Here is a 25,477-nt window from a genome sequence, read left to right as displayed (position 1 = left end):
CGAAATGATACTAATTTTAATTTTTTAAATGTAAAATTAATCAGGAGTTTGTTAGCCTGTGCCAAGGGGGGAGGGGAATTCAAGTTTTTCTTCGAAGGATTCTGTTCACCGGGAGAGGGCCGATGATCTGAACATCCACAGATTGGAAGCAGCCAAAAGAGCATTAGCAGACATTAGCGAATATTAGCGACCATTAGCGACCGTTAACCAACATCACCTCCCTGTCTGGGAAATGAATCGTTGAGAGAACAGAAAAATGAGCTTCGAAGGTGAAGGGATCAAGAACCGACAGGAGATCGAATACTAAGAATTGTAATTCTTACGTGTAAGTGTAATTCTTAAGTGTCATTTAAGACCGCTGAAAGAGAATTTCTTTGGGTTTTTGTCTGTATAGACATGGGAAACATCATGTAAGGAACTATGTGTGGATAGGAATGCTTTCCATGGCACGTCCTGGCCAGGACAAAGTAATTCTCTGTCACTACAAACGTCGTGCTGGAGGGCTTTTATTCTCTTCCCGAGTTTCGGTGGCAGGTGGGCTGGGGGAGCTGTCCAGGGCAGCCTGGCATGGTCACAGGAGGGAGGGAGGGAGGGAGGCTTTGCCTGTGGCTGTTTTGGACTGTGAAAGGGTCAATATTTTCCGTGTCGGTTTGTGCGGGGCTGCCCTTTAGATTTGTGCAGGAAACTGTTGATAAAAACAGGCAGAAGGAGGAAATGGGGATCTTGGAGCAACGGCCTTTGTTGGCCTGAGTTCTCATTGGCTGTGCTGGTTTTGGGCAGCCCAGGCCCGGGGCTGGACAGGCAGCAGATTCCTCTTGCAGCAAGGAGCCCGTGTTTTCCGGGAAAAAAGCAGAGCAGAAAATGATTCACCAGAGGCTCAGTGCCAGGGATCCTGCAACAAATATCTGCTGTGTTTGTGAGTGGGATTTCTGACATCTTACGAGTGGTGTCTTGGCAGGAGCCCCATGTTCGTGGGGAGAAGGAAAAACACCCTTTTGTTCCCCTGCTTGTGGGGCCCCAGCCCCCAGGACCGGGCCCTGCCGAGGGCAAGGAATGCAGAGGGGAAGGGGGAGCCAGGCCAGCTGCAGAGCTGAGGCTCTGCCACATGGGCTGGGGCCAGGACTCCCCATGTTCCCACCGGGGTCATTCCGGGCTTGCTGGGCTGGGCAGGGAGTGATACAGGGACGGGCAGGGAGTGACACGTGTGGCAGCCCTGAGGTGCGAAGATCCAGCCCTGCCAGCCCTCCCAGGCAGTGACAGCGACCTCTGGTGCTTGGTGTGGTTCCCTCTGGCCACAGCTGCCTCCCCTGTGGGATGAGGAGGGGATCCGGAGCACAAAGGCGAGGGAGCCGCCGAGCTGGGGTGAGTTCGATAGCGAAAGCAAAGGCTGCGCATGCCAGCCAAGCGAGACGTGGAATTCATCCCCTGCTTCCTGCTGCAGGAGGATGGGCAGCTGTGCCCAGGCAAACTGGGCTCCAGGCAAGTGGGATGGGGCTGTGAGCATCCCACTGCAGGGTTCCAGCTCCCCTGGCTGCAGGGGGAGATGTGGAATCCGCTCCTGGTGGGGTGACTGGGGATGGAGCCACAGAACCCACCGGCCCCCCTTCCCTCTGGAAGCCTCTCCAGCCCTGCTGACCCTGCTCAGTCCCGTTCCAGCTCATCCTGCTCCAGCCCTTTGCACATCCTGCCCCACCAAAGCCACCTTGCCCTCAGCTCTGCTTGCTGCCAGCCCCTCCTGAGGGCCGGTGAGGGTGGGGGTGCTCCTGGTGACACCCAGCAGGGACCAGGTTCCACCCTCATCCTGGGTGTGACCCTTCCAAGAGCTTCACTGCCCGTGCAGATGCAGTATCCAGGTTCATGGCACCTGGGGTGTCCCCTGAGCAGTGTCTCCGTGATGAGGGACACTTTCCACCTCCCCCATGCACATCCCACGGGCTGACATTGTTTCTCATCCTGCCAAGCTGCTGTAGAACAAACCCCAAACCACATCCTCATGATACGAAACTACGACAGGGCAAAAGTGAAAGAAACCTTTATTTCAGGGAGCAGGCTTTCTCTGAACCAGGTGCTTCTCCCCAGAATTGTTTTGAGGCAGTTGGGGCTCCAGGCCCAGAGCCAAGCAGCAAGCAGGCTGTGGCAGGGTTGGGGTGCTCAGCTGCTCTCTGGGGAGCCGTGTCCATCCCCAGACAGCTCCAGCGAGGGCAGCCACCAGCAGGGCCTCCACAAAAGCTCCGTGTGGGGAGGGTGGAGGGACAGGAGAGCAGCAGGCTCCGGGTGAAGCACGTGGATTGTCGTGGATTGTGGCTCCGACCCCGGGCTGGCGCCGGGGAGGGAAGCACAGCCCGCGGGCGAGGAGGGCAGGCACTTAAGTGCGGCCGTACCCGTACCCGTAGGGAGGTTGGTAGTGCGATTGGTATTGCCTGAAGACCCCGGCGGCGACCAGGGAGACAACGACAATGACGATGACGACGATGACGATGTTGATCACCAGGGCTGTGATGTTCAGATACTTGGCAGTGGAGCCGTAGCTCAGGGCCCCGCTGAAGTCACCCAGCACTTTGCGGTCCCTGGACTGGGGGAAGGCAGAGACAGAGTCAGGGGCAGTGGGGTGGGGAGGTCCCGGGGGCTCAGGGCTGCGGGAGAGGTGCTGGAGGCGCCAGACCAGGCTGAACCCCCCAAAACACCGGGGGTACCCTGAGGTGCCCACTGCCCTCCCCGCCCCAAAGCACAGCCTTCTGCAGAGCTCCCAGCAGGGACTCCGTGGGGTCAGTGCTCCATGAAGAGGGGACTCTGGGGGGTCCCTGGGGCACCCTCTGCTCTGCGGTTTGTGGGGCCCACGGGTCACCCCTCAGCCGAGGCTCTGGGGTCCATGGGGCATCCCGAGCACCCTGGGGCCGGGGGCTCAGCAGGGCCCATGGGGCATCCCGGGATGGGGTCTCAGCGGGTGTCCCTGAGGTCCGGGACTCGGTGGGTGTCCCCGGGGCCACCCCCACCCCCGGTGTCCCCCCGGGCTCCCCACCTTGACGGAGAAGACGAACGCCAGGAGGCCGAGGCAGCAGAAATTGCCGTACAGGGTGGTGAACAGGGACCACACCAGGTGGTCCCGGGGCGGCGGCGACTGCTGCTGCTGCGTCTCTTCCACCATCACCGTCGTGCTCCGGGGCATCTCCTCCATGCTCACCTCCGTCGGCAGCACCTCGTACGGCGGAAGCGGCGGCTGCATGTCTCGGCTCGGGGACAGCTGCGGCCGCACCTGGGGAAAGCGTGGGGCTCCGGGAGGTGGAGGCACCGCGGGGCGGGCGCAGCGCCGGCGGTTTCGTTTCCTCGAGATTCAGGACAGAGCGGGAATAGACCGCCCCTCCGGACGCCCCTGTAAGGGCACAGGAGACTCCTCCTCGGCGCCGGGGAAACCCCGGGCCCCTTTTCCCCGTTCCCGGCTTAATCCCTCTTTTTACTCATTTCTCCGCTTCGTTTGTTGCCCCTTTACTGCCAGCTTCCTTCCCTGTCTCCACCTTTACCTGTTCTTTACCTCCTTTTTGCTTCACCTTTTTCTTTACATTTTCTTTCCTTACCCCCTTGTCTCCCTGTCCCTTTCCTTGTCACCTTTTTTGCCCCCTGTCCTCCCTTCATCCTTTATTCCATTCTTTTTTTTTTTTTGCCACCTGTGTTGTCCCTTTCTTCCCTTTTCTCTGTTTTGTCCCTTCTTTGCCTGCATTTTACTTACCCTGTTCTTTCCTTCCCCTTTCTTTTTTTCCTCACTTTCCCCCCTTTCTTTGCCCCCTTCATTTCCCCTTTTTTTCCCTTGGTCCCTTCATTATCCCCTTTTTCTTTCCCCTTCTTTCCCACTCTTCCCTCTGTCTCTAATCCCTGTGAAATCCCCAAATCCTGCTGGAGCCCCAAGCCCACCTCCATCTTCCACAAACACAGGGTTGAAGCCAGGGGGTGCCATTTTTTTGGGGACGCCATTTGGGACCCCCGGAAAGCTCGGGCTGCTGCCGAGGGCTTAAAGGAATCCTCCTCTCAGGCTTCGCGGTGTGCTTGGACTGTGTTAATGCTCTGGAATCCGCAGGATACGCTGTCCTGGAACCTTTTCCGGGCAACTCAGAGAGTGTTTCTGATTAAATAAACCGAACGAGCGTGGCCCCGCCCTGGAAATTGGGATTTGGTTTCTGGGAATCGCAGCCCAGGGCATTGGTGCCCTCTAGTTTCCCCAGCCGTGAGTGTATTTCTTCCTTTAATGACGGATTTCTCCCGGGTTTCATCCCCAGCCTGAGCCGCAGCAGGGAGGGGACGCTGTCTCAACCTGTGGGATGGCAGAGGAGGCAAAAAGTCCCGTTGTTTTCCAGCCCTGAGCTGCATAGGGAAGAACCAGCCCGCTGATCGGTGCACCGGACTGAGCAGAGACTGCCGAGGGGGGCACAGAGCCGTGACCCCGGGGTCTCTGCATCCAGCCGGAGGATCCTGGGGATCCCGGCGCCCAGCCGGGAGGATCTGGGGATCCAGCCCCCCCACAGGACTCGCAGCGAGTGGGAGTCGGGAGGTCGTAGCCCCCCATGGGATCTCCGCACCCAGCAGGGGGATGCTCCCGGGGATGCCCGCACTCATCTTCCCGGGATGATCCCGGGATCCCCGTGGGGGCCGTGCCTGCGGGCAGCGCCCCCCTGCGGACCGGGCCGGGCTCTGCAGCCCCCGCCGCCGACGGGCGGGAACGTACCATCCTCGCCGCGGGGGGGGAGGGGTCGGGGGGCGACCCCGCCGAGGCCGGCGCCACTAATCGCGCCGACCCCTCGGAGCGGAAACCCCGTTCGGTTCCGCCTCGTCGCCGCCCCGCTCTTCAGCCGCGCAGGGCCGGGGACGGGCCCGGGGTCTCGGTTTCCCCCCGCGCACCGCATGGTCGCGCCCGCAGCGCCCCGCGGGGCTGCCGGACCGTTGGCGTGGAGACGCGCGGCGCCTCCTCAGGCCCCGCCTCCATGACGCGCCCATTGGCGGAGAGCCCGCGGCGGACGCGCTGCGATTGGTCGGCGGGGCCGTCCCTCCTCGGCGGGGGCGTGGCCGCGCGCAGCGCCCGCTCATTCATTCCCCCCGCGGGCGCGGCGCGGGGGGGGCGATGCACCGGCGGGCCCGGGGCCGCCGAGCCCCGCACCGAGCCCCGGCCCCACGAGCCGCAGCCGCCCCGCGGCCGGCCCGGAGCGCGCGGGCTGGACGGGCGGGGGGCCCCATGGGCCGGGGTTAGCCCGGCGGCGGCGGTGGCAGTGGTGGTGGCTGTGGCTGTGGCTGTGGCGGCGGCGGCGGCGGGGGCGATGCGGGCGGCAGGATGCCGCGGCTCCCGGTGAAGAAGCTCCGGAAGCAGCTGAAGCTGCTGCTGCTGCTGGCGCTGCTCACCTCGGCCGCCTGGTTCACCTACCTGCACATCAGCCTGGTGCGCCAGGGCCGCGCCCTGCGCCTCCCCTTCGCTTACGGCAAAGGTAACGGAGGCGGGGGGTCCCCGGCAGCCCTCGGAGCGGTGCCTCGGGGGGCTTTGGGGGTCCCCGAGGGGTGGTGGGTCTCCCCCGCCACTCCGGGGTACCGGAGCACCCGGGGTTTGGGGGTCCCCAGGGAGCGCCGGGGCTCCCCCCCGCACTGTGCTCTCAGAGCACCTGGGGTTTTGGGGGTCCCCGAGGGCTTTTGAGGGTCCCCCTGGTACGCTGGGGACCCGGAGCACCCCCTCCTTTCCAGCGCTGGGTTTCTGTCCCGCATCACCCGCGTGGGTTTGGGGCGAGCGGGACCCCTCCGTGGGCTCCGCGCCTTGGCGTTGGACCTTCGGGAGGAGGGGACACCCAGGAGGGCCCCCAAACCGGCCGGGACATTCATTGTCCCCCCTCGAGCCGCTCCGTCCTCATTTTTCCACCCGCTGCCTTGGCTGAGATGACAAAGAGGCCATTTATAGGCGCTCGCCCTGCTGGAAGGGACAATCTCTTCTTTCCCATCCCTTCCCAACGTTCCCATCCTTTCCCAACCTTCCCCATCCCGTCCCAGCACTTTCTCAGCCTGTACTTCTCTACTGTAAAAAAACCCGAAATTCCATTTTTCTCCCTGTCTCGGGTAGCGGCCGGGATGGATTTCGGGATGCTCCGGCGGGACAGGTGCCCCGAGGCTCGGTTCGTGTCCAGTCTTGCCCGGTTTTCCCGGGGCAGATGTCCCTGGGCAGCCCGGGGGGGGCACAAAGCCACTCGCGATATTGGCCGGGTGAAACTTGAGCCGCGGCGTTCTCGCTGGGACCGACCTCGCCCAGCGCGTTTTGTCCTAAAAAACGCCAAGGGGCCGGGATGTAGCGCCTGTGGAGGGAGGGAAAGGCTTTTCCGAGGGGGTCCGAGCGGTCCCGGAGGTTGGCAAAGCCTCCCGGCTGGAAAACCCAAAGTTTACGAGCGGAGCAGCAGCATGAGCCTGCAAAATTTTGGGCCTTACGGTAAAATCGGGATAATGCGAATGAGTGAGGCAGGAAATGAGGCTGGGAGGGAGGGGGGGCACCGGGGGGGCTGCCGGCTCCCTGCGGGATCCTCCGTGCCGGGAGAGCCGCAGGGTCTGCCCGGTGCTCCCGGGGGGTTTTCCCGGCGTTCCCACCACCATCCCCAGGCGCTTCCCCCCGGCCCCGCCGCTGTCCCAATGTTGGGGACAGCCGTGTCTGCGTGGCCTCTGGCCGGACCCTGGCTTGGGATCGCTGTCCCCATCCCTGGGAGCACCCTGGATCGGGGTCCCCGCGGGTGCTGGGGGCGAGCCGTGGTTTTGCTGGCGGCAGGATGCACGGGGATGTGCCCAGGTGCTGAGCCCGGCCGGTGCCCATCTCTCCTCTCCCTGCGTGCCCTGCATCCCGGCCGGCTCCTCGGGATGCTCCAGGGGAAGCCTGAGGTTTTGCTGTGGAAGGGAGGGGGTGCAATGGCTGCAAACTGGGAGTGAGGGGAGCTGGGCTTTGGTGGAGAACGGGGTCTCTGGGAGGTGGGGAGAGAGATGGGAAAGTACATTGGGTGGGGAAGTGTTGCCCCTTGCCTTGGGGAACACAGGCACCTTCCCTGGCTGAGGTGTGGAGAGGTGGGGGATTCTCCAGGGAAAGCTGGATCCAGCTGGGATGCTCCTTGCACTGGGGTTTTCCAGTGGGCTCCTAAAACCCGGCTGAAGGTGTGGGAAAGGCAGAGTTTAGGTCCCACTTTTTGGACACAAGGTGGTGGAAAGGGGTTGGGTGGAGGTTGGGGAAGGGTTTGGCCATGCACAGATGGACCCTCATCCTGCTGCTGCCAGAGAGGGAGAGGCAGGGAGTGTTTTAGGTGGAAAAACAGGGAATGGAGCGAAAAAATAAAACAAAACAAAAAATCCCAAATAGGTAATAGGAAATAAACCATACTAAGGAAAAAACTTGTTGCAAGGCTCTGGGGGAAAAGCGTCACCCCAAGGGTCTGTGCACCAGAAGGAGTTTGGAGATGACTTTTGGATTTGGCCACCATGAGCCGGGATCTGTCTGTCTGTGCCAGGGGTGCTGCCCTGTTAATTAACAAGGAAAAAGGTTAATTTCTCATTAAACAGGATGTCAGTGAGCAGCTTGGATGCTCTGGAGGCTGCAGGTGCAGGGCATGAGGATTTTAGGCAGTTTTGGGGGGTGTGAAGTGGGGGACACCCAGCCAGGTGGGGTTGGGAGCACAGTGGGATTATCCCAAGGCTCCCTGTGTGCCAGCCACTGGTGACACCTGGAGCATCCAGGGGCTGGGCTGGGAGCTGTGCTGGTCCCTGATAAAACACCCCCCCCTGTTCCTCATCTTCTCCAAGCAGATAATTACTCTTCTCAGCCTAATTGAGCACAGGATTCCTCAGTGGAAATAATGAGGCCATTTCGGTGCTCTCCCGACTGGAAACCCGCCGAGGCAATGGGGGGATGCGCCAGGTGGGCAGGGAAAGGATGAAAAAGGAAAAAAGAACTGGGGAAAAAGGATAACAAAGCCCTAAAGTGGCTGGCAGTGGGGGTGTGGGGCTTGGGGTTTGCTGGGATTTAGGCTGGAGTGAGGTTTTGGGGGATTGGGGGAGCATGGGATGGGTACTCAAGGGGGCTAAAGCCAGTTCAGGGATGGAGTGGGGCTCTCTCTGCCTGCTGGACATGGCATGGCCTGGGTCACCCCTCTGCCATGGTCCAGAGGGCTCCCAAACCCCCTGATCCTGAGGCAGCAGTGGGATGGATGCTTTGTGTCCTCTCCTTGGCTCCTCTGCCCCCCAGGGACCCATCTTTGGGGAGAGCAGGAGGGAGAAGGTTTGGGATGATGTGTCCCTCTGGGATCCATCTCTGCAGATCCTTTGATTTTAATTGGGAGCCTGGAATGCTGCAGCCTGCTCTGGGGCTCATCCTTTTTGTCAGGGATGCCAGGAGCAGGTAGGGAAGGGGATGAGAAGAGCCCTTTGAAGATGAAGGGCAGTGGGATTTGGGACTGGGCTGGGAGCTGCTTTTTCTTCTGCTGGCATCACTCCACTCTCCTGTCCCTGCTGGGAAAGGCTGGTTTCTCTGGATGGACCCATGTGGGCTCCCAGTGCCAGGGAAAGCAGGTCCCATCCCTGCTGCTGGAAGGGAAGTTTGGAGCTGGGGGAGTGGGCTGGTTTGGGTGTCACTGGGGTCCTTTTCCCACGTGGGAAGCCCTGCTCCTCTGGGGTGCCCAATGGGAAAACTTTGGCAACTGCCTATTTTGGGTTTTTCAAAGGCAGAAATGTGGCTCTTTAGAGGCACAAGTGGCACCCCAGGGTGGCATCTGCCCCCAGCCTGGCTGTGACCCGGCCCCCTTGGCACCCGGAGGGTCCCCAAAACTGTCCCTTGCAGCCAGGGGAGGTGAGGGATGGCTTTTCCCAAGCACCAGGAGCTCCTTGTGTTGGAGTTTGGGATCTTCATCCTTCCCAGCACTGCTCAGTATCTCCCCTCTATCCCCTCCCTGTACCTGCAGCTGGGGCTCTCCAGAGCTGCTCCTTGGGAAGGGCTGAGCAGCCCCCTGGGGTGTCAGTGCCCTTGGCACTAGAGGACACAGGGATTCTGGCTGGATGAGGAGCCAGGTGGGAGCCAGCTGCTGGAAGAGGCAGGGAAGCTGGAGCTGGGATGGTGACCCCACAGGCAATGTGGAGCTCAGAGGCTGGAATGTTTCTGGACTGAAATGCACCCTAAAATTCCCAGCAGTTCACAGTGACCTTCTCCAGAGGCCGCATCCCAGGAAGCCAAAGCTGAGGGCTGGGGGCTGTGAGTTGAGCATCATCCCTGTTGGGATGGAGCAGGGTCCCATGGGAGCTGCTCCAGCTGTCTCTGGGGCTGGAGCAGGTGGGGCTGAGGGGCACTGGATGCACAGTCAGGGAGTCTGGGAGCTGTCCAATCCTGGGAGGGATTTGAGATGCTGATTGTGAGCATGGATGTGCTGGAGCTGCCTCTCCTGATGGGTGTTTGTCAGCTGGAGTGGTCTCATGGCAGCTCCATCGGCAGCCAGAGCGATTCCGCATCGATTTCCATGGCTCCAGCTGAGAGCGCTGCCACGGAGTGGGAAAACAGCAGCAAAGGAATGGGGGAGGCAGCAGAAATTCCCCCTCGCTGCTCCAGTTCCCTCGGCAAGGCAGTGCTGGGTGCCAGCAGGCAGCAGTGCCCGAGGAAGGCAGGGCAGGGGTGTCCAGGGACTGCTCCCGTGTCCCCACGGTGGTCACAAACCCCATTCCCCTCTGCCCCATTGGTGTCACCGGCTGTCACCCAGCCCGTGCCACCACCCTCCGTCCTGGGGGATTTCTGTCCTGTGGCACTGACAGGGGGATTTGTGGTATTGATTCCTTTATGGCTAATTCTAATTACTTAACACCTTGTTAGGAGGCTCCTGCAGGGATGCTCCTGCTCCGAGGGGGAAGATTTGGGAATGGAACCTCTGGGTTTAAGGAAGGCACAGCCACCACCTCTGCTGCAGCTGTGTCGGGGTTTAAATGTCACCTCCCCCCCTCCACGTCGCAGGGCTTGGAAAGGAGCCAGGAGAAACCCCGGCCTGGAAGAAAGGGGCTGTGTTTGGAGCTGGGGAGGAGGAGGAGGGAGGTGGGATGTGAAAGGCTCTCTGTGCTCCCCAGCGGAGTTACAGGGCCGGGATAACGGGATACGCTTCTCCCATGGGAGGCATCGCTCCGTGCCCTGCCTGGGTCCATGGTATCCATGGCCTCCTCCCCTGGATGAGGATCCCGGCTCCCTGTCTGGAGGCTGCTGTGACTCAGAGCTGCTTTGTGCCATGGTTTGTGCTTCCTGCCCCCTCCTTGCTGCTCCCAAAGCATCAGCGTCGCTCCAGGGAAGAGCTTTTAGCGCTTCCATCCCTTCCCTGAGCATCCCCATCCCACAGGCAGTGGTCCCTGCTTGTCCTCAGACCTTCCCCTGTCCCTGTCCTGCCCTCTCTGGTCCTTGAGGGAGGCTGGCCAAGGGAATGGACACAGCAGTGTTGCTCTGCATCCCACTGGGATGCTGGAAGGAGCTGGAATCCTTCTTCCTCTTCTACTTCTCCTGCCTCTGAGCTGCTCCTCCTGCAGGGCTGTGGTTGGGAACAAGGAACTTGGGATTTTTGGGAGCAGTGATGCTCATTGGCACAAGGCACTGCCCATTCCCACCCCTTATCCCCATGGCACCGGTTCCCAGGTCCCCACAGCCTGACCAGGAGCCACTTTCCAATATTTAAATTGCCAGGGAAGCCCAGAAGCCTTTTCTGGGGCGTTGCTGGTGCTTTTGCTCCTCCCTGGATATGGGAGCCGCTTGGAAGGGATGGGGAGCAAGCAGGGGGCTTGTGCCTCTGGGACCTGAGAGCTCCAAGGATGAGCCTGCCCAGCTTGGATTAACTCAGGGTTTTTACCCACTTCAAATCAAATAATCTCCCACCAGTTCACAGTCCTGTCATGGAGGAGAGTGAAGCAGGATGGCCACATTCAGCCATCTCTGTGGGTGCGGCCGGGGATGTTGCTGGCTCAGGATGCCATCCAGGGAATTCTGTCCGTGGCAAATCCCGCAGGATCCCGCAGGAGGCAGGTTTATCTCCTCCGAGGCTGGGAGAGACTCCCTGAGCGGGTACCACACAGCCACTCCCAGCCCTGGGCAGGACCCTGGGAGTGCTGAGCTCCTCGTGGCCGTGATGGATGCTCAGATCCGAGCTCTGGGAATGTGGGAATGCCGCTGTCCGTGTGTGCCGCGCTGGCTCTGCTCCCGCCACTCCCATCACCCTCCTGCCCAGGGAAGAGGGATGGCTGCGGGAATGAGGCTGGGTGAGGGGAGGGAGCAGCCTGGGGAGCTGCCAGGAGCGAGCTGGGGCTGCCAGGGGCTGAAGAATGGCCGAGAGCAGAAGAAGGGGCTTTAGAGCTGGATTTCCTGTCCCTGCCGTGGGGATGGGATTTGTGCTGCCATCTCCAAGGAGACGCCGGCTGCGCGGCCGCTGGAATACCAATGGTGTGGGAGGCGTGGGGCGGGGGGCTCCGGGCACCCCCAGCCCCTCCCTGGCTCTGGCAGTCACTGAGGCTGTTCCATTCTGGACTTGCCGGGGGTGGGAAGGAGGGTGTGGAGACACAGGGACATTTTTCCATCCCCGTGGGAGTGGGTCTGTGACCCCTTTCCCCCAATTCCCATGGTGGGGGGTCACTGCTCGGCACACCCTCATTGCCACGTGGGGGTGGCTGGTTTTGGGGAGCCTCAGGTGTTTGTGGAGGTGGTTCTTGGACACCCACCTCTCCAAGCATTGCCTTGAGCTTCCCTTGACTCTGGATTGAAATGTGGATCCCCCTGGGTTTAGGGGATGGCAGAAAAAGAGGATGTTCCCCCCCCACCCCGAGTAACATTTTCCAAGTCTGCACCGTTGTTTTGGGGGAAGTGGGGGTAGTTTAAAATTTCCTGCCCAAGGAAAAGGAGCTGCAGAGGGGACTCAAAATTTAGGGATAATTAACTCAGCACAGTAACAAAGCCGATGGGTCTGGAAGCAAGGTTTTGATGTGAGTGTGATTTTTGAAGAGGGTCATGGTTTGAGGGGTTGGTATCTGGGAGGGTTTGGGGCTGTGTGCTCTTGGCAGAGCTGTGGGATTTTGGGATGCCTCGGGAGAGCTGGGATTTGGAGGGGCAGGAAGCAGGGATGCATCCCTGAGGATGGAAGGGGGAGCAAGACCCCAGCAGCTCATCCCAGTACCTCTTATGTAAAGGGCTGAGAGCTGTGGGGGGTGTAATTAAACCTGCTGCAGATGAGCTGCTGCAAAGCTGCTTAGTGCAAATGGGATGAGGGGAAATGCAGCCAGGGCCCCCCGTGTCTCCCCCCTTTCCGTGTCTCCCCCCTTTCCGTGTCTCCCCCCTTTCCGTGTCACCCCCCTTTCCGTGTCCCTGTCCCCCTTCCCGGTGCCAGGGAGAGGGGTGTCCCCAGAAGAGGTGCTGGTGGGGGGCTGTGGTGTGACCCCTCTGTGCTCCCAGCAGATGGAGAGAGGCCGGGAGAGGTGACGGATCCCGGGAGGCGGCCGGCGGCCCCGGCGCGGCGCAGGAAAGCCGAGGATTCCAGCGAGAGCCGCGAGGAAGATCCCATGGTAACGGGGCAGGAGGGGCCTGGGGAGCTCACTGAGAGCAGAGTGCTCCAAGTCTCGTCCAGCTGAGGGATCCAAGGGTTTGGGGGTACATCAGAGCCTCTGGTCCTGCCCAGCAGCCCTCACAGTGGATAAACCCTCTAATATCCCATTGAAACTGAGTGGGATAACCCCCCCCATATCCCACACTGTGCTCCATGTGCCCTGTCACAGCTTCCCTGGGCAGGACCCAGCTTCCTCTGCTCTGCAGTTCCTGCTTTTCTGGGCAAAGCCACCTGCTCTTGTGTGTTCTGCTCTGTCCTGGACTGGAGAGCTGCTGCACCCCAGGTGCAGCCTCCAAGCAGGAGGCACTTGGAATTGTAGCCACGGGACACCCTGCTGTGCCCTGTCCAGCAGGTCACCAAGGCCCTGCTGTCCCCTGTCCAACCTGTTGTCACCAGGAGGCCTCACAGCAGGGCAGCCAGGTGGGATGGAGGAAGGGGGGGTGTTCCCTGCCCTATCCCAGCAGTGGGTCACTCCTCAGAAATAAGGGACAGATGGACAAGGGGAACCTCAGGTGCCCAGAGAAGGCACAGGCTGGTGCTGGGTAAGGACAGAGGGCACAGCAGGAATTGCATCCTGGCTTTTCCTGGGAGGAGGGAGAATCCTTCCAGTGAGCCTGGCACAAAACCCTCCCTCGTGAGGTCTTCCAAGGGCACTGCTCCCTCCTCCGGGGCTCTAATGAGTTTGTTTAGGCAGTTTGCTAATTATTTCCCTGGCACTGTGCATCCAAATGGGCTGTGCTGTGGTGACAGTGCTGTGCCTGCCCTGGGGGCTGGAGGAGGAGGGGGATGATGCTCTGGGGAAGCTGAGGAAGAGGGGAATGCTCTGGAGGGGCCCCAGAAGTACCTGGCTCTTCCTTGTCACCCATCAGCGAGCTGGAGGCAGGTAAATGCTCATTTAATCTCTAAATTACGAGATACAAGCAATGGGATTAACCTAATCCCCTTTAAAGGAAGAGGGGGAGTGGAGAGGCATCCTGCTGCCTCTGCTCAGGATGTAGAGATCACCTCTGTGCTTTCAGAGAGAGAGCCCAAAATTCCAGCAGCCCCAAGACTGACCAAACATTTTGGATGAACAGAAAACTCACTGTTTTGGAGCAGTTTTGGCAGAGGGAGGGAAACAAGTTTAGCTGGAACATTTTGAAACTGCTGCCCGGGACACCTTGCCAATATTTTTGTGCCTCCTCCTGCTTTCCTTTGCCCTGAGCTGTGAAATCTTTTGCCTTGGTTAGGCAAGGCTCAAAATGAGGTGTTTAGATTGTGGAATCCTGGAATGGTTTGGGTTGGAAGGGATCTTAAAGCCCATCCAGTCCCAGCCCCTGCCATGGGCAAGGACGCCTTCCGCTAGCCCCGCTTGCTCCGAGCCCTGTCCAACCTGGCCTTGAGCTTTTCCAGGGATGGGGCAGCCACAGCTTCTCTGGGCAGCCTGTGCCACGGGTGCTCAGGGACATCCCACAAGCACAGGACGTGCTGGCCCTGATCACCCATCCCTTCTCCCCCTCTGTGCCTCCGCAGAGCGACGGGCAGGACGTGGATGCCTGGTTTTCCAGAGGCCAGCGTTCCAGCCGAGCCAGCACCCGCCCCAAACTCAACCTGACCAAGCAGGCCTTGCCCTGGAACGAGCAGGTGGGAATGGGCAGCAGCCTGGGAGGGCATGGAGGAGGAGGGGGAGCCCCACTCAGCTCCCTCTCTTCTCCCACAGTACAAAGGGAAGGCAAACCTGCACGTCTTCGAGGACTGGTGTGGCGGGGCCGTGAGGCACCTGCGGAAGAACCTCCACTTCCCGCTCTTCCCCCACGTGAGTCCCGGGACAGGCGCTCAGGGGTTGGTGGGAGGGTCCACACATCCCTCCCTGGGATGTCCCCACTGCTCCTCCTCGGGACCTTGGCTTGCAGGGCTTGGCTTGGGGAGGTGATTCCCAGCTGGAGGAGAGGTGGGTGGTGATGGGGCCCCCTCTGTGGGTGTGGGAGGCCGGAGAGGAGGTGATCCACGGAGGTGGTGATCCACGGAGGTGGTGATCCACGGAGGAGGTGATCCATGGAGGAGGTGATCCATGGAGGAGGGTACCATGGAGGAGGTGATCCACGCCCATCTCCTCGGCAGACCCGCACCACGGTGAAGAAGCTGGCTGTGTCTCCCAAGTGGAAGAACTACGGGCTGAGGATTTTTGGCTACATCCATCCCTTCAAGGATGGTGAGTGATGGAGCGTGGCCTTTTCCCCCCATGCAGCAATGTGGAGATGCTGTGTCCTTCCCCTTCCTGTCCACAGAAGGACAGAAAGGTTCTTGAGATGGGCCCCAAGTCCTGGCTCCTGGGCAGGAGGGTCCTTCTGGAGCAAAGCCCCATTTTCCTGTGGCTTTGAAGGGAGGCAAAGCCCTGATCCCATCCAGAACAGAGCCATGACATGAGGTCTGGGGTGGCCCCATCCCTGTTCCCCATCTCACCACGAGGCACTAGGATCAAGCCCACACCATCAGGCTCCCTGTGTCCCTCGTGGTGACCCTCTCCATGGCTCTCTGCAGGGGATTTCCAGTTTTCCGTGGCCTCAGATGACAACTCAGAGTTCTGGCTCAGCTCCGATGACAGTCCCTCCAATTCCCGACTGGCCGCATTTGTGGGCAAGGTATGGCACCACCTCTGCCTTGCCCTGCTCCAGGGGGAGGGATCCATGTGTGGCTGTGCTGGGGGCAGCTCTCCTGCCTCTCTGCTCCTTTGGGAATGCCAGGCTGTTTCAGCCTGCTCCCATCCCTGGCCACACCTGGCTTGGCTTCCAAAGAAGCCCCTCGGTCCATTCTTGGTTGGAGCTGCCAAAGACCAGGAGATTTAATATTTATTCCCAGATTTCCCTGGGGTTAACTCCTGTAACGGGAAGCTGGTGGGCTTTGGTGTGGTGGCCTGCTGCTCTCATGCTTCTCCTTCCTTCCCAGCTGGGCACCGAGTGGACGGCGCCGGGAGAGTTCACCAAGTTCAGCTCGCAGGTGTCCAAGCCCCTGCGGTGAGTGTGTCCGTGTGTCCATAGGGATCATCCCGTGGGGATGGAATCAGGGACATGCAGGTGCTGCCTCTGACCTCTCTGGTCCTTCCCCAAAAGGCACATGGGGCTGGGCTGGGCTGGACCCCCAATCCACGGTTTGAAGGGGCAGATGATGAGATGAGGACAGGGATGTCACAGCGTCCCCCCAGTCCCACAATAGCCCTCAGCAGTGGGATGGGGAGCACACGCTCTCCTCAGGTCTCCATCTCCTTGCCTCAGGAAGGTTTTACCCTCCCGTGGGCAGGACAGGGAGGCTTTCCCAGGCTGGCCCTGGGCTCTGACAGCTGTGTCCCCTCCCCTGCAGCCTCATGTCGTCCCGGCGTTACTACTTTGAGCTGCTGCACAAGCAGGACGACCGGGGCTCAGACCACGTGGAAGTTGGGGTGAGTAAATGCCCACCCCCCATGCCAGGCTCCTTCCAAAACCAGAGAGCCAGTGCCAGGGCTTTTCCCTGTGTGTCCCCAAGGGCTTTATCCTGGAGCAAAGCCAGATTTCCCCCTCCCACGGCTGCCAGTGGGGACAAGTCAGTGTCACTGTTTCCCTGGTCATTCCAGTACTGGACGCTGTTCTCCTTTCCTGCTGGTGGTCTTTGGGCAGCTGAAGGCCCTGCCATGGACTCCCATGGGCAACAAGAGCCCAGACAGTCAGGTCCTCCCTTGCTCGCTGCATCCCAGCAGTGGCAGAGAGGTGGCCCAGATGATGGAGCCATTCCCTGTGTTCTTCTTTTCCCCCTTGGAATTACCACGGGTTTCGAATCTGAACTTGCCTGCCTTGGCAGCCTAGCCCTGGCAAAGCCTGGAGCGTGTGTCAGGGGCTCAGGCTGGCTGAGGGGAAGATGTTGGCTCGTTAGCAAAGGTTTCCTTTCTCCCAAGAACTCATTAATCACTGGAATCAAACTGGTGCCAGCAAAGCATCAGGGAGGCCAGCTACATCCCTCCCTCCCTCCCTCCCTCCTCCCCATCCCCTCTATCCCGATAAGATCTGCGTTTCTTTGGGCAAAAACAAATAGTGGGGAAAGCAAATAGGTGGGGGAGATGTTTCTGAGATGGGATGTTTCTGCTGGAGGGAGGGAGTGAAGCCTTTCAGCCGTGCAGAAAAACCTCTCAGCTGTGCAGAGAGAGACAACAACAGCATCCACAACAAAAGCAGGACCCTGATGTGCCTCGCCCCGGGGCCATTGAAGGGCTTGTCCCGACAAGGGCTCCAGACTGGCTTTTAAAATGCTGGAGTTAAATCAGGGCAGGCAGCTCTGGAGACCCTCTTAAATCAAGGCAAACTCTTCTTTATAGAGCACTGGAGTGAGGAAAGGAGCCCTTTGGTCACAGGACTTGTGACAGTCCCAGAGGGAAGCAGCATGATCGTGTTTCCTATCCACAGGAGCCTTTGCCTCTCCAACCCTGCAGGGATCCCTGCTAATCCCAACCCCTGCAGGAAATGGGGCAGGATCAGCCCTCTCTCTTGCTCCTCTTCTGCAGGGAAGTTTCTGGGAGCTGTGCACAGGGAGGACCCATCCTGGGGCGCTGGGGTTGGGCAGCTGCATCCTGACCCCTGCCACCCCCCCTGCTCATTCCCCATCTCCTTTTATTTTTTCCCAGTGGCGAGTTTTCCTCCCCAGCCTGAAGTTTGAGGTGATTGACTCCTCCTACATCTCCCTGTACACAGGTAAGGGCCAGGTGCCTCCTGCAGCCACAGCCAGCAGGCTCTCCAGGGGCTGCATGTGCTGGAAGAGATGGGAAGGAAAGCAGAACCTGGGACATTGGGTTCTGGGGGGACATCTCAGCCTCTGAATCCCCCCACTGGATTTCTGCCTGGTGTATAGAAGGATGCAGAGGCTGCAGTGGGTAGGATTGATGCTGGGAGCAAGATGAGATGCTGCTAAAAATGGGATGTGCAGTCAACACAGCGTGGAAGCCCAGCTCTGCTGGTGCTCCAGCCTCGTCCTGCCTGCCAAGACCCCTCTGGCTCCGGGGCCTGGCCCTGAGTTACGAGGAGCTGTCATGGAAGCGGGGATGGATGGCAGAAGGTTTAATTAAATCTATAGATCTTCTGCTTCCTGCCCCTGCCCTGGCAGCAGGGAAGGCCGTGATGGATGGGCCCTGCCCTGGCGCTCCGCACGGAGCGGGAGCGGCCATCACTCCTGCTCTGGGAGGTGTCGAAAAGGAGGAGGGGGCGGGCAGCAGGCAGGATCCCTGGGGACAAGAGGGATGAGGGGTGCCAGTGGTGCTGATGCAGGTGCCCATGAGATGGATGATGTGCAGATAAATCCCTGTCCCTCAGCACCGGCTCTTCCTGCTTCCCAGCTCCCTCAGACCCAGCAGCACCCTGAGGCAAAGCCATGTCAGCCTGGGGGAGTCCCTCCCTGCTGGGGGCTGCCAGCAGCAGGCAGAGCCCTTTCCCCTTTCCCCCTTTCCCCCTTTCCCCCTTTCCCCCTTTCCCCCTTTCCCCTTCCCCTTTCCCCCTTTCCCCCTTTCCCCTTCCCCTTTCCCCTTTCCCCCTTTCCCCCTTTCCCCCTTCCCCCTTTCCCCCTTTCCCCCTTTCCCCCTTTCCCCCTTTCCCCTCCCCTCCTTCTGGACTTTTCCAGTGGCTTCAGCCCAACCCCAGCCAGCTGCAGGGACACATTTGGGAAGTCTTTCCCTGTCGCAAGAAGAATTTGGGGCTTGGGAAGGGGGATCCTGCTTCCCTGTGTCTCTGTAGCAGGGAAGGGAGCACCCATGGGAGGCAGCTTGGAGCATGGCCGAGGTGACGGGAGCAGGGTGACCTCCTGTGGGAGCCTGGGGGCTGGTTGATGGCCAAGGGTGACATGCCACCCTCATCCCTGGGTAGGAGGCAAACCAGCTGGTGTGCAGGTACCTGCAGGAAGGACATCCAAGGTTTAACCCCTGTGTGCCCTTGGGAGTTACAGCCCTGAGTGTTCCCTCCTTTTTGAGGCTGTGGTAATCGGAGCAGGAGGCCTGGCTGTGCCCTCTCCTCATTAGTGGATGCAATAATCATTAGGCTGATGAGTCACAGGGTCTCTGAGATGGCTGGGAAGGCATCATTGCCTTCCCTGGGAGCAGGAGGGATTGGGAAAGGCCCCCGTGGAGGATGCTCCCGGTGTGCCCGGGAGGCTCAGCCTGGCCCTGTCTCGCAGATGAGTCGTCCCTGAAGATGAACCATGTGGAGCACATCCCACAGACCTTGGCCAGCCACAGCGGGAGCCACCTCTGGGAGGCCCAGCAGGACGAGCACGGCGCCGACATGCTCAAGGCCGACCCCAGGGACACGTTCTTCCTCAGTGAGTGGCCGAGGATGCATCCATGCTGATCCCTGGTGGGCTTTGGGGGAGGAAAAAGGCTGCTCTGGGCACCTGGGTCATCCTTGCCAGCCTCTGCCCATCTCTTGAGCGGAGGCCTCTCTGCTGGGGTCTGTGGGAACACGTTGGGATGCTCTGGGCTTCTCCACAGCCCCTGCCATCGAGGCGTCCCGCGTGGAGAACGTGCTGGTGCCCTGTGCCTACAGCCCCACCTACGTGGTGAAGGATTTCCCCATCGCCCGCTACCAGGGCCTGCAGTTCGTAAGTGTCTCCTTGGGGACATGGCAGAGCCAGGGCAGGGATGTTCCCACCTGGGTAAAATCCAGCAGGAAGCATCCCTTGCTTGGAGAGTTGGGCTGAGCTTGCATGGCTCAGCCTGAGAGGGTTGGGGTTAAATCCCTGTGTTAGAGGTGCTGGGGGTCACTTTGGTCCCCGACTCCTTGGGGTGGCAATGGCACCTTTTACCTTTTACCCCCCAGGTCTACCTCTCGTTCGTGTATCCCAACGACTTCACACGCCTCACTCACATGGAGACAGAGAACAAGTGCTTCTACAGGGAGTCCCCCCTCTACCTGGAAAAGTAGGTACTGGGGGCTGGGATTCTGGGGTGCTGGCAGAGGGGGCTGATGTCAGCAGTGCTGAGATGCAGCATCCTCAGCATCCCCATGGGAGGGCCACCCCAGGCTGGCTCTTTCACCATCTCCCAGGCATGCAGCAGCTTGAGTGCTGGCAGTGCTCCTGGGTTTGGGAACCTCCTCACACCTCCCTTCTCCCAGGCCCTCACCCTCCCTCTCTATCCCCAGGTTTGGGTTCTACAAGTACATGAAGATGGATGAGGAGGAGGAGGATCCACGGCAGCGAGCGTTTCTCTTCCTTGGCCCTGACAGTGAGTCACCGGCATCACTGGGCACGGGGCCGAGCTCCCGGCATCCTCCCTGCTGGCAGCTCATCCCCTCGGAGCTGTGCCTCGTTGGAGTGACTCCAGCAGCGCCAGAGGCTGCAGGAGGGCTGGGCTGTGCAGAGCAGCATCCCTCAGAGCTCCCCTCCAAGCATCCTGCTTGGCATGACAGCAGGGTGATGTGGGGTGTGGGAAGCAGGACACGGGATTGGGATTTGCTCTCCCTCCAACATCTCCTGGGTTGGCCTCGGCAGTGGGCAGCAGTAACCAGACCCAGTGTGGAGTCTGGGATGTCCGTGGCGCCTGGGGGTGCTCCTGGGGAGCCAGAGGCTGTTCAGAACTTGCCTTGATCAGTTTGCAGCCTGGCAAAGCCCTGGCAGGTCGGGTTTGCTCCTGGATGAACTGGGATTGGTGCTGAGATTTGAGGTGGGGATAAGTGGCAGCAGCTGGAGCTGCCAGCCCTGTGTGGGCATTCCCTGGTGCCCCAGCTCTGCTCCCTCACCTCAGCCACTCACAGGTTCCTCTCCTGCTGGGATGAGGCTCTGCCTCAGGGTATTGATCTCTGCCTTCGCTCCCTAGATTTCCTGGAGGATGAGGAGGAGGAAGAGGAAGGCGTGGACAGCCCTGAGCCCACAGACGCCCCTGCTGAGGCCAAGGAGCGGAGCTTTGGGCCGGCACCCAGAGCCAAAGGGAAGGATCCCGCGCCGGTCACCGGGGCTTATGGAGATGACCTGGACTATTACAGCTTCCGCCGGCAGCGGGGCCGGGCACAGGCTGGGGCGGGCACTCCCGGGCAGCTGGGGGGCACATGGGGCACCCCTGGGCAGCTGGGGGGCACGTGGGGCACCCCCAGCCCTCCGGCTGCTCTCCAGGGGGATCCCGCGCCGGAGCGGGGTCCGCGCCGGGCGCTCCGTTGGCTGCCCCAGGACGAGGGTGAGGAGGATGAGCTGGGGCTGCCGGCATCGCCAAAGCACCTGGGCCTCCAGCCCCACCTCTCCGTGCCCATCTTTGGTGGCAAAGCCAAAACGCCAGGTCCCAGCAGGCCAGCAGCTCCCAGCGAGGACAAGAAGCCCCGGAAAACCCAGGAGAAGGTCTACGTGACCCGGCTGCAGCCCGGGAAGCGCAAAGCCCCGGCCCAGGAGCCGGCCTTTCCCGGCATTTTCCTGTATCCAAAGCTTGTGAAGAGAGTCCACCTCCGCTCCAGGACCCCGCAGAAGCATCCCATCGCCCCCAGCAAGCTCCGGGCCCTCCCCGGCCGCCGGAGCCCCTGGCTCCTGGGCAACATCTCCAGGGAGAAGGACCCTGCCAGGCGGAAGAGCGGCAGGAGGTGGGAGCGGCCGCCCAAGCAGCGGGTGCTGCCCGGTCTCCTCGCCCTGGGGACCGAGGGGCTCTTCAGCCACGAGGACACGACCCCTGCTCCGGGCAGGACAGCAGCCACTGCCGACTACAACTCGTCCGAGGCCACGCGCTCCGAGGGGATGAGGGTGACATCCTTTCTGAAGGTGTCGGAGACGACGGCGTCGCAGCAGCAGGAGGGAAAGGGCCAGGAGGAGGAGGAGGATGAGGAGGAAGAGGTGTCGGATTATTCCTACGAGGCGGGGGAGCTGCAGCAGGGCTGGCTGGAGGACTCCATCAACTGGCAGCGGACGTTCAGCGTCAGCTCCGTGGACTTCGAGCTGCTGCGCTCCGACTGGAACGACCTGCGCTGCAACGTGTCGGGAAACCTGCAGCTGGCCGAGAGCGAGGTGGTGGACGTGGTGGCCCAATACATGGAGAGGCTCAATGAGAAGAACGGGGGGTATGGAGGGAGTGGGATGCCGGCGGGAATCCGGGAGGTGGGTCCCGGATTGCGGGAAGCAGAGCTCAGGATGACGGCGACTTCAAGGCTTCTCTTTTCCCGGCAGGATCTACACCCTCCTGAGGATCATCAACGTGGAGAAGCGGCGGGACACGGCGCGGGGGAACCGGTACCTGCTGGAGCTGGAGCTGGCGGAGCGGGGCCAGCGCACGGTGCGGCTCTCCGAGTACGTCTACGTCCTCCTGCACCAGGGCAAGCAGGACGACAGTGCCGAGGCCAACCCCGACGGGCTGGCCCTGGGGGCCACCGAGCCCCAGCCCAGTGCCTGGAGCATCCTCTATGGAAAATCTGTCCTGTGCCGGCCGCTGCGGCTCAGCTGGAGGCAGGACGTCATGGTGCACTTCGTGGTGCCGGGTAGGTGACAGCAGGATGCGGCTCTCCAGGGTCTGTGCTGCTCCCTCAGCAGCCTCCAGCGGAATGAGGGTGTCACCTCTCCTCCGAAGGGCTTGGTTGGGCTGGGGGAGGTGCTGAGGGTCCCCCTGTGAGCCTGAGGGATGTGTCTCTGGCAGTGAAGAACCAGGCCCGCTGGGTGCAGCAGTTCATCTCGGACATGGCCGGCCTCTACGGGGCCACGGGGGACGCCAACTTCAACGTCATCCTGGTGGACTTTGACAGCGAGGACATGGATGTGGAGAAGGCCCTGCAGGACGCCCGGCTGCCCCGGTAACTCAGCCTGCAGCCTCGGGGTCTGGGGGGCTCCCTGCCATGGGACAGGTGCTCACACAACCTGCTGCTCCTTCCCCATCTGCACAGTCCCTGCCTCACTGCCCCTTCCCTCCCCCTCATTTTTGGGGGTTTAAACTGCTTTTCCACGTGGATTTGGGGGTGCAGAAACATGACTCTATGGGGGGACCCTCAGCTTGAGCTGTAACACCTGGGCCTTCCTGGGAAGGCATCTTTCCCCATGCTGGTGGTTCCTGTCCCTCCCAGCTGTCCCTGTCTGTCCCCAGTCCTACCTTCCCTGTCCTCTCTCCCCAGGTTCCAGTACCTGCGGCGCACAGGGAATTTCGAGCGCTCTGCCGGGCTCCAGGCCGGTGTGGACATGGTGGAGGTGAGTGAGGACAGGGACCAGCTCTGGCTGTGGCTCCTCTCCCAGGGCTCTTCCTCTGTGATTTCCCTGACCCGTGTGTGTCCCCTCCCAGGACGAGCACAGCATCGTGTTCCTGTGCGACCTGCACATCCATTTCCCTGCCAACATCCTGGACAGCATCCGGAAGCACTGCGTGGAGGGGAAGCTGGCCTACGCTCCCATCGTCATGAGGCTGAGCTGTGGCAGCTCCCCCCGGGAGCCCAACGGTGAGCAGGGACCCCTTTCCAGCTGGGAGCACCCCAAAACCCGGCCATCACCTGGTGCACCTCCGCAGGAGCTGGCACAGATGGGGATGGGTGGGAAGAGGGGTTGGGATGGGGAATCCCCATGGTTCCCAGGTGGTGGGGAGAGCGCAGATGGGATGAGATGGGCATTTGGGGGTGCCCCCACCCCTCACCTCATTGCTCCCCCCCTCCAGGCTACTGGGAGGTGAACGGCTTCGGCCTCTTCGGCATCTACAAGTCGGACTTTGACCGTGTGGGAGGGATGAACACGGAGGAGTTCCGGGACCGCTGGGGTGGGGAGGATTGGGAGCTCCTGGACAGGTGAGCCTGGGGTCCTGCAGCCCCTAAATCCCCGGGAGCAGGGTGGGCCACATGGATTTGGGCACATCCGTCAAGCTGGCTGGGGGCTGGATGATGGGGTGGTGAAGGGGAAAACTTCCCTTTGGGAAGGCCACGTCCATTTATCCATCCATCTGGAGCTGTCCATTTCTTGAGCCCACCCCTTTTCCTCCATCCCCTGAGCCCTGTCCCTTTATTCCTCTGTCCCTTGAGCCCCATCCCTCTTTCCTCTGTCTGCAGGGAGCCCTCTCCCTCCATCCCTGATCCTTGTCTGTCTATCCATCCCCTGAGCCCTATTCCTCCATCCATCCATCCATCCATCCATCCATCCATCCATCCATCCATCCATCCATCCATCCATCCATCCATCCATCCATCCATCCATCCATCCATTCCCTGAGCTCTGTCCCTATATCTGTCCATCCCTGAGCCCTGTCCATCCATCCCCTGAGTCTTCTCCCTCTATCCATCCATTCCTGAGCCCTGTTCCTCTATCCCTCCATCCCTGAGCCCTGTCCATCCCTCCATCCGCAGGGTGCTCCAGAGCGGGCTGGAGGTGGAGCGCTTGCGCCTCAGGAACTTTTACCACTACTACCACTCCAAGCGCGGCATGTGGAACACCCGCAGCAAGAAGCCCTCCAAGGACTAGTGCCCAAGCCCAGCCCGCAGCCCCCGACCCCTGGCACCTGCCTGTCCCCTGCCACCACGGCCACCGTGCCAGCACAGGGGGCACCAGCGCGCGCCCACCGCGGCTTTCCTGGGGAAGGGGAGCGTGGAGGGCCAGGGCGGTGTCGGTGGTTTTGTCCTTAAGGGTCTAATTTAGTCAGCAATGAATTCATTAACTCCTTAGTGCTGGTGGGTCCTGGGGGCTTTGCTGGGTTCTGGAGGGCTGTGCCAGGCTGGGGACAGCAGAATTGTGACATCCAGGATCCCTTTGCAGCCCCTTTCCTGCATTGCCCCTCCTTAAAATACCCAGTACCTCGTCCCCTTGTCAGACTGGGGAGCTGAGCTTTGGGGAGGGGCTAAGAACCCACGGGGGCTGCCCAAACCCTCCTGTTCCCCTTCCAGAACCCACGGAGGGAGGGGGAATCTGGCACTGGGGACACTCTGTGGGTGGGGGCAGAGCCCTGAGGCTAGCACTGCCCGTGCCAGGGGGGACTGGGCTGGGGGGGACAGGCAGAGCCTGGAGCAGGTACGGGCAGATGACATTTCCAAGCTAATTTCTGTGAAATTATGAGGTAGGAAGCTGTTTTCAGGAAGTTTTTGTCTGTTTGGTTTGGTCTTTTTTTTATTCTTAAAAAATTAAAATCAATGTCTTGGCTGAGATTTCCATCTGCTCTATCACCCCCACACCTGGACAGGGATGCAGGGCATGGGAGCCAGGTTGGCCTTTGTCCCTTGGTTCCCTCTCTGGGGTGGCAGTGGGCAGCAGCGTTCCGTGCTGTTTCCATGCAAGGAGGAGGAGGAGGCAGCGCCCTGTTTGATGCCCGGCCACACGCCCGGGCTTGCTGAGCCTCCGCCCCACACCTGGGCTCCACCCAGCTCCAGGGGGGCCTGCCCTCGTTCCCTGTGCTCCTGCATGTCCTGACACACTTGTCCCTGCCCACCCCCGTCCCAGCCCTGTGCTGGTGCTTCCCCTGGTGGGTCTCTCGAGGGTTCTGTCGTGTTCCACCTTCCATGGGCTCCTGCTCCTCAACCAGGTCCCCTGTCTTTCAAATCCCCTGGGCTCCTCCCTGAAATAGTCTTGGACTTTCCCCCCGGGTCTTTCTTTTCCCATTTGCATCCCCCTGGCTCACCCTGAGTTTGAGGTGAGGGCGGAAAAGGGGGGCTCAGCCACGCACGTGCCATCAGCAAATAACCACAGCTGGGGGCTTTTTGTCCCAAATTTGGTAGCTGTGGCCCCAGGCTCTGTTAGGAAGGGACTGTCCTGGCAGGCAGGAGTTGTTTCTCCCCTCTCCTTGCCCCGCTCCCTGTTTTTTTGCAGCACTTTGGGAACCCTTTGTTGTGGGTGAGGGCTGTGCCCGCTGCGCTGGGAGCTGCTCTGTGGCTGGGCAGAGCGGGTGGCCCCACGGCCCCCGGGCCACCAGTCCCATCCCAAAACCAGCCTGGCCTTAGGCACAGCTTTTCCAGCAGCTTCCCAGCCAGGAG

General features: G+C 60.9%; 2 protein-coding genes across 6 annotated transcripts; one reads left to right on the top strand and one right to left on the bottom strand.

Moving 5' to 3' along the window:
* The first annotated feature begins 26 nt into the window (after positions 1-26).
* Positions 27-24,655, top strand: B4GALNT4 (beta-1,4-N-acetyl-galactosaminyltransferase 4). Of its 5 annotated transcripts, none has more exons than XM_050975007.1 (20): positions 27-325; positions 12,449-12,555; positions 14,109-14,219; positions 14,296-14,391; positions 14,697-14,787; positions 15,117-15,217; positions 15,522-15,589; positions 15,933-16,011; positions 17,224-17,290; positions 18,759-18,902; positions 19,072-19,181; positions 19,400-19,500; positions 19,724-19,806; positions 20,398-21,616; positions 21,723-22,030; positions 22,186-22,339; positions 22,655-22,727; positions 22,819-22,972; positions 23,185-23,311; positions 23,864-24,655. In XM_050975007.1, exons 2-20 carry the CDS (start codon positions 12,553-12,555, stop codon positions 23,976-23,978), a joined length of 3,204 nt encoding a protein of 1,067 aa, XP_050830964.1. In that variant the 5' UTR covers positions 27-325; positions 12,449-12,552; the 3' UTR covers positions 23,979-24,655. The 5 variants fall into 5 exon arrangements, with proteins under 5 accessions (XP_050830964.1, XP_050830963.1, XP_030096169.2 ...); XM_050975006.1 differs by having other exon boundaries at positions 12,446-12,555; XM_030240309.2 differs by lacking the exon at positions 27-325 and adding an exon at positions 5,231-5,465.
* On the bottom strand, positions 2,017-4,121 carry LOC103827052 (interferon-induced transmembrane protein 1). The gene is made up of 3 exons (XM_018907951.3): positions 3,907-4,121; positions 3,020-3,253; positions 2,017-2,572 (listed from the first exon to the last, which is right to left on the bottom strand). The coding sequence occupies exons 1-3, from the start codon at positions 3,964-3,966 to the stop codon at positions 2,366-2,368; spliced, it is 501 nt and encodes a 166-aa protein (XP_018763496.1). The 5' UTR covers positions 3,967-4,121; the 3' UTR covers positions 2,017-2,365.
* Positions 24,656-25,477: the final 822 nt, after the last annotated feature.

The sequence above is a fragment of the Serinus canaria genome, chromosome 5, assembly GCF_022539315.1.
Source record: "Serinus canaria isolate serCan28SL12 chromosome 5, serCan2020, whole genome shotgun sequence".
Classification (NCBI taxonomy): domain Eukaryota; kingdom Metazoa; phylum Chordata; class Aves; order Passeriformes; family Fringillidae; genus Serinus; species Serinus canaria.
The sequence above is the reverse complement of the archived record's forward strand: the minus strand, read 5'-3'. Positions and strand labels throughout refer to the sequence as shown.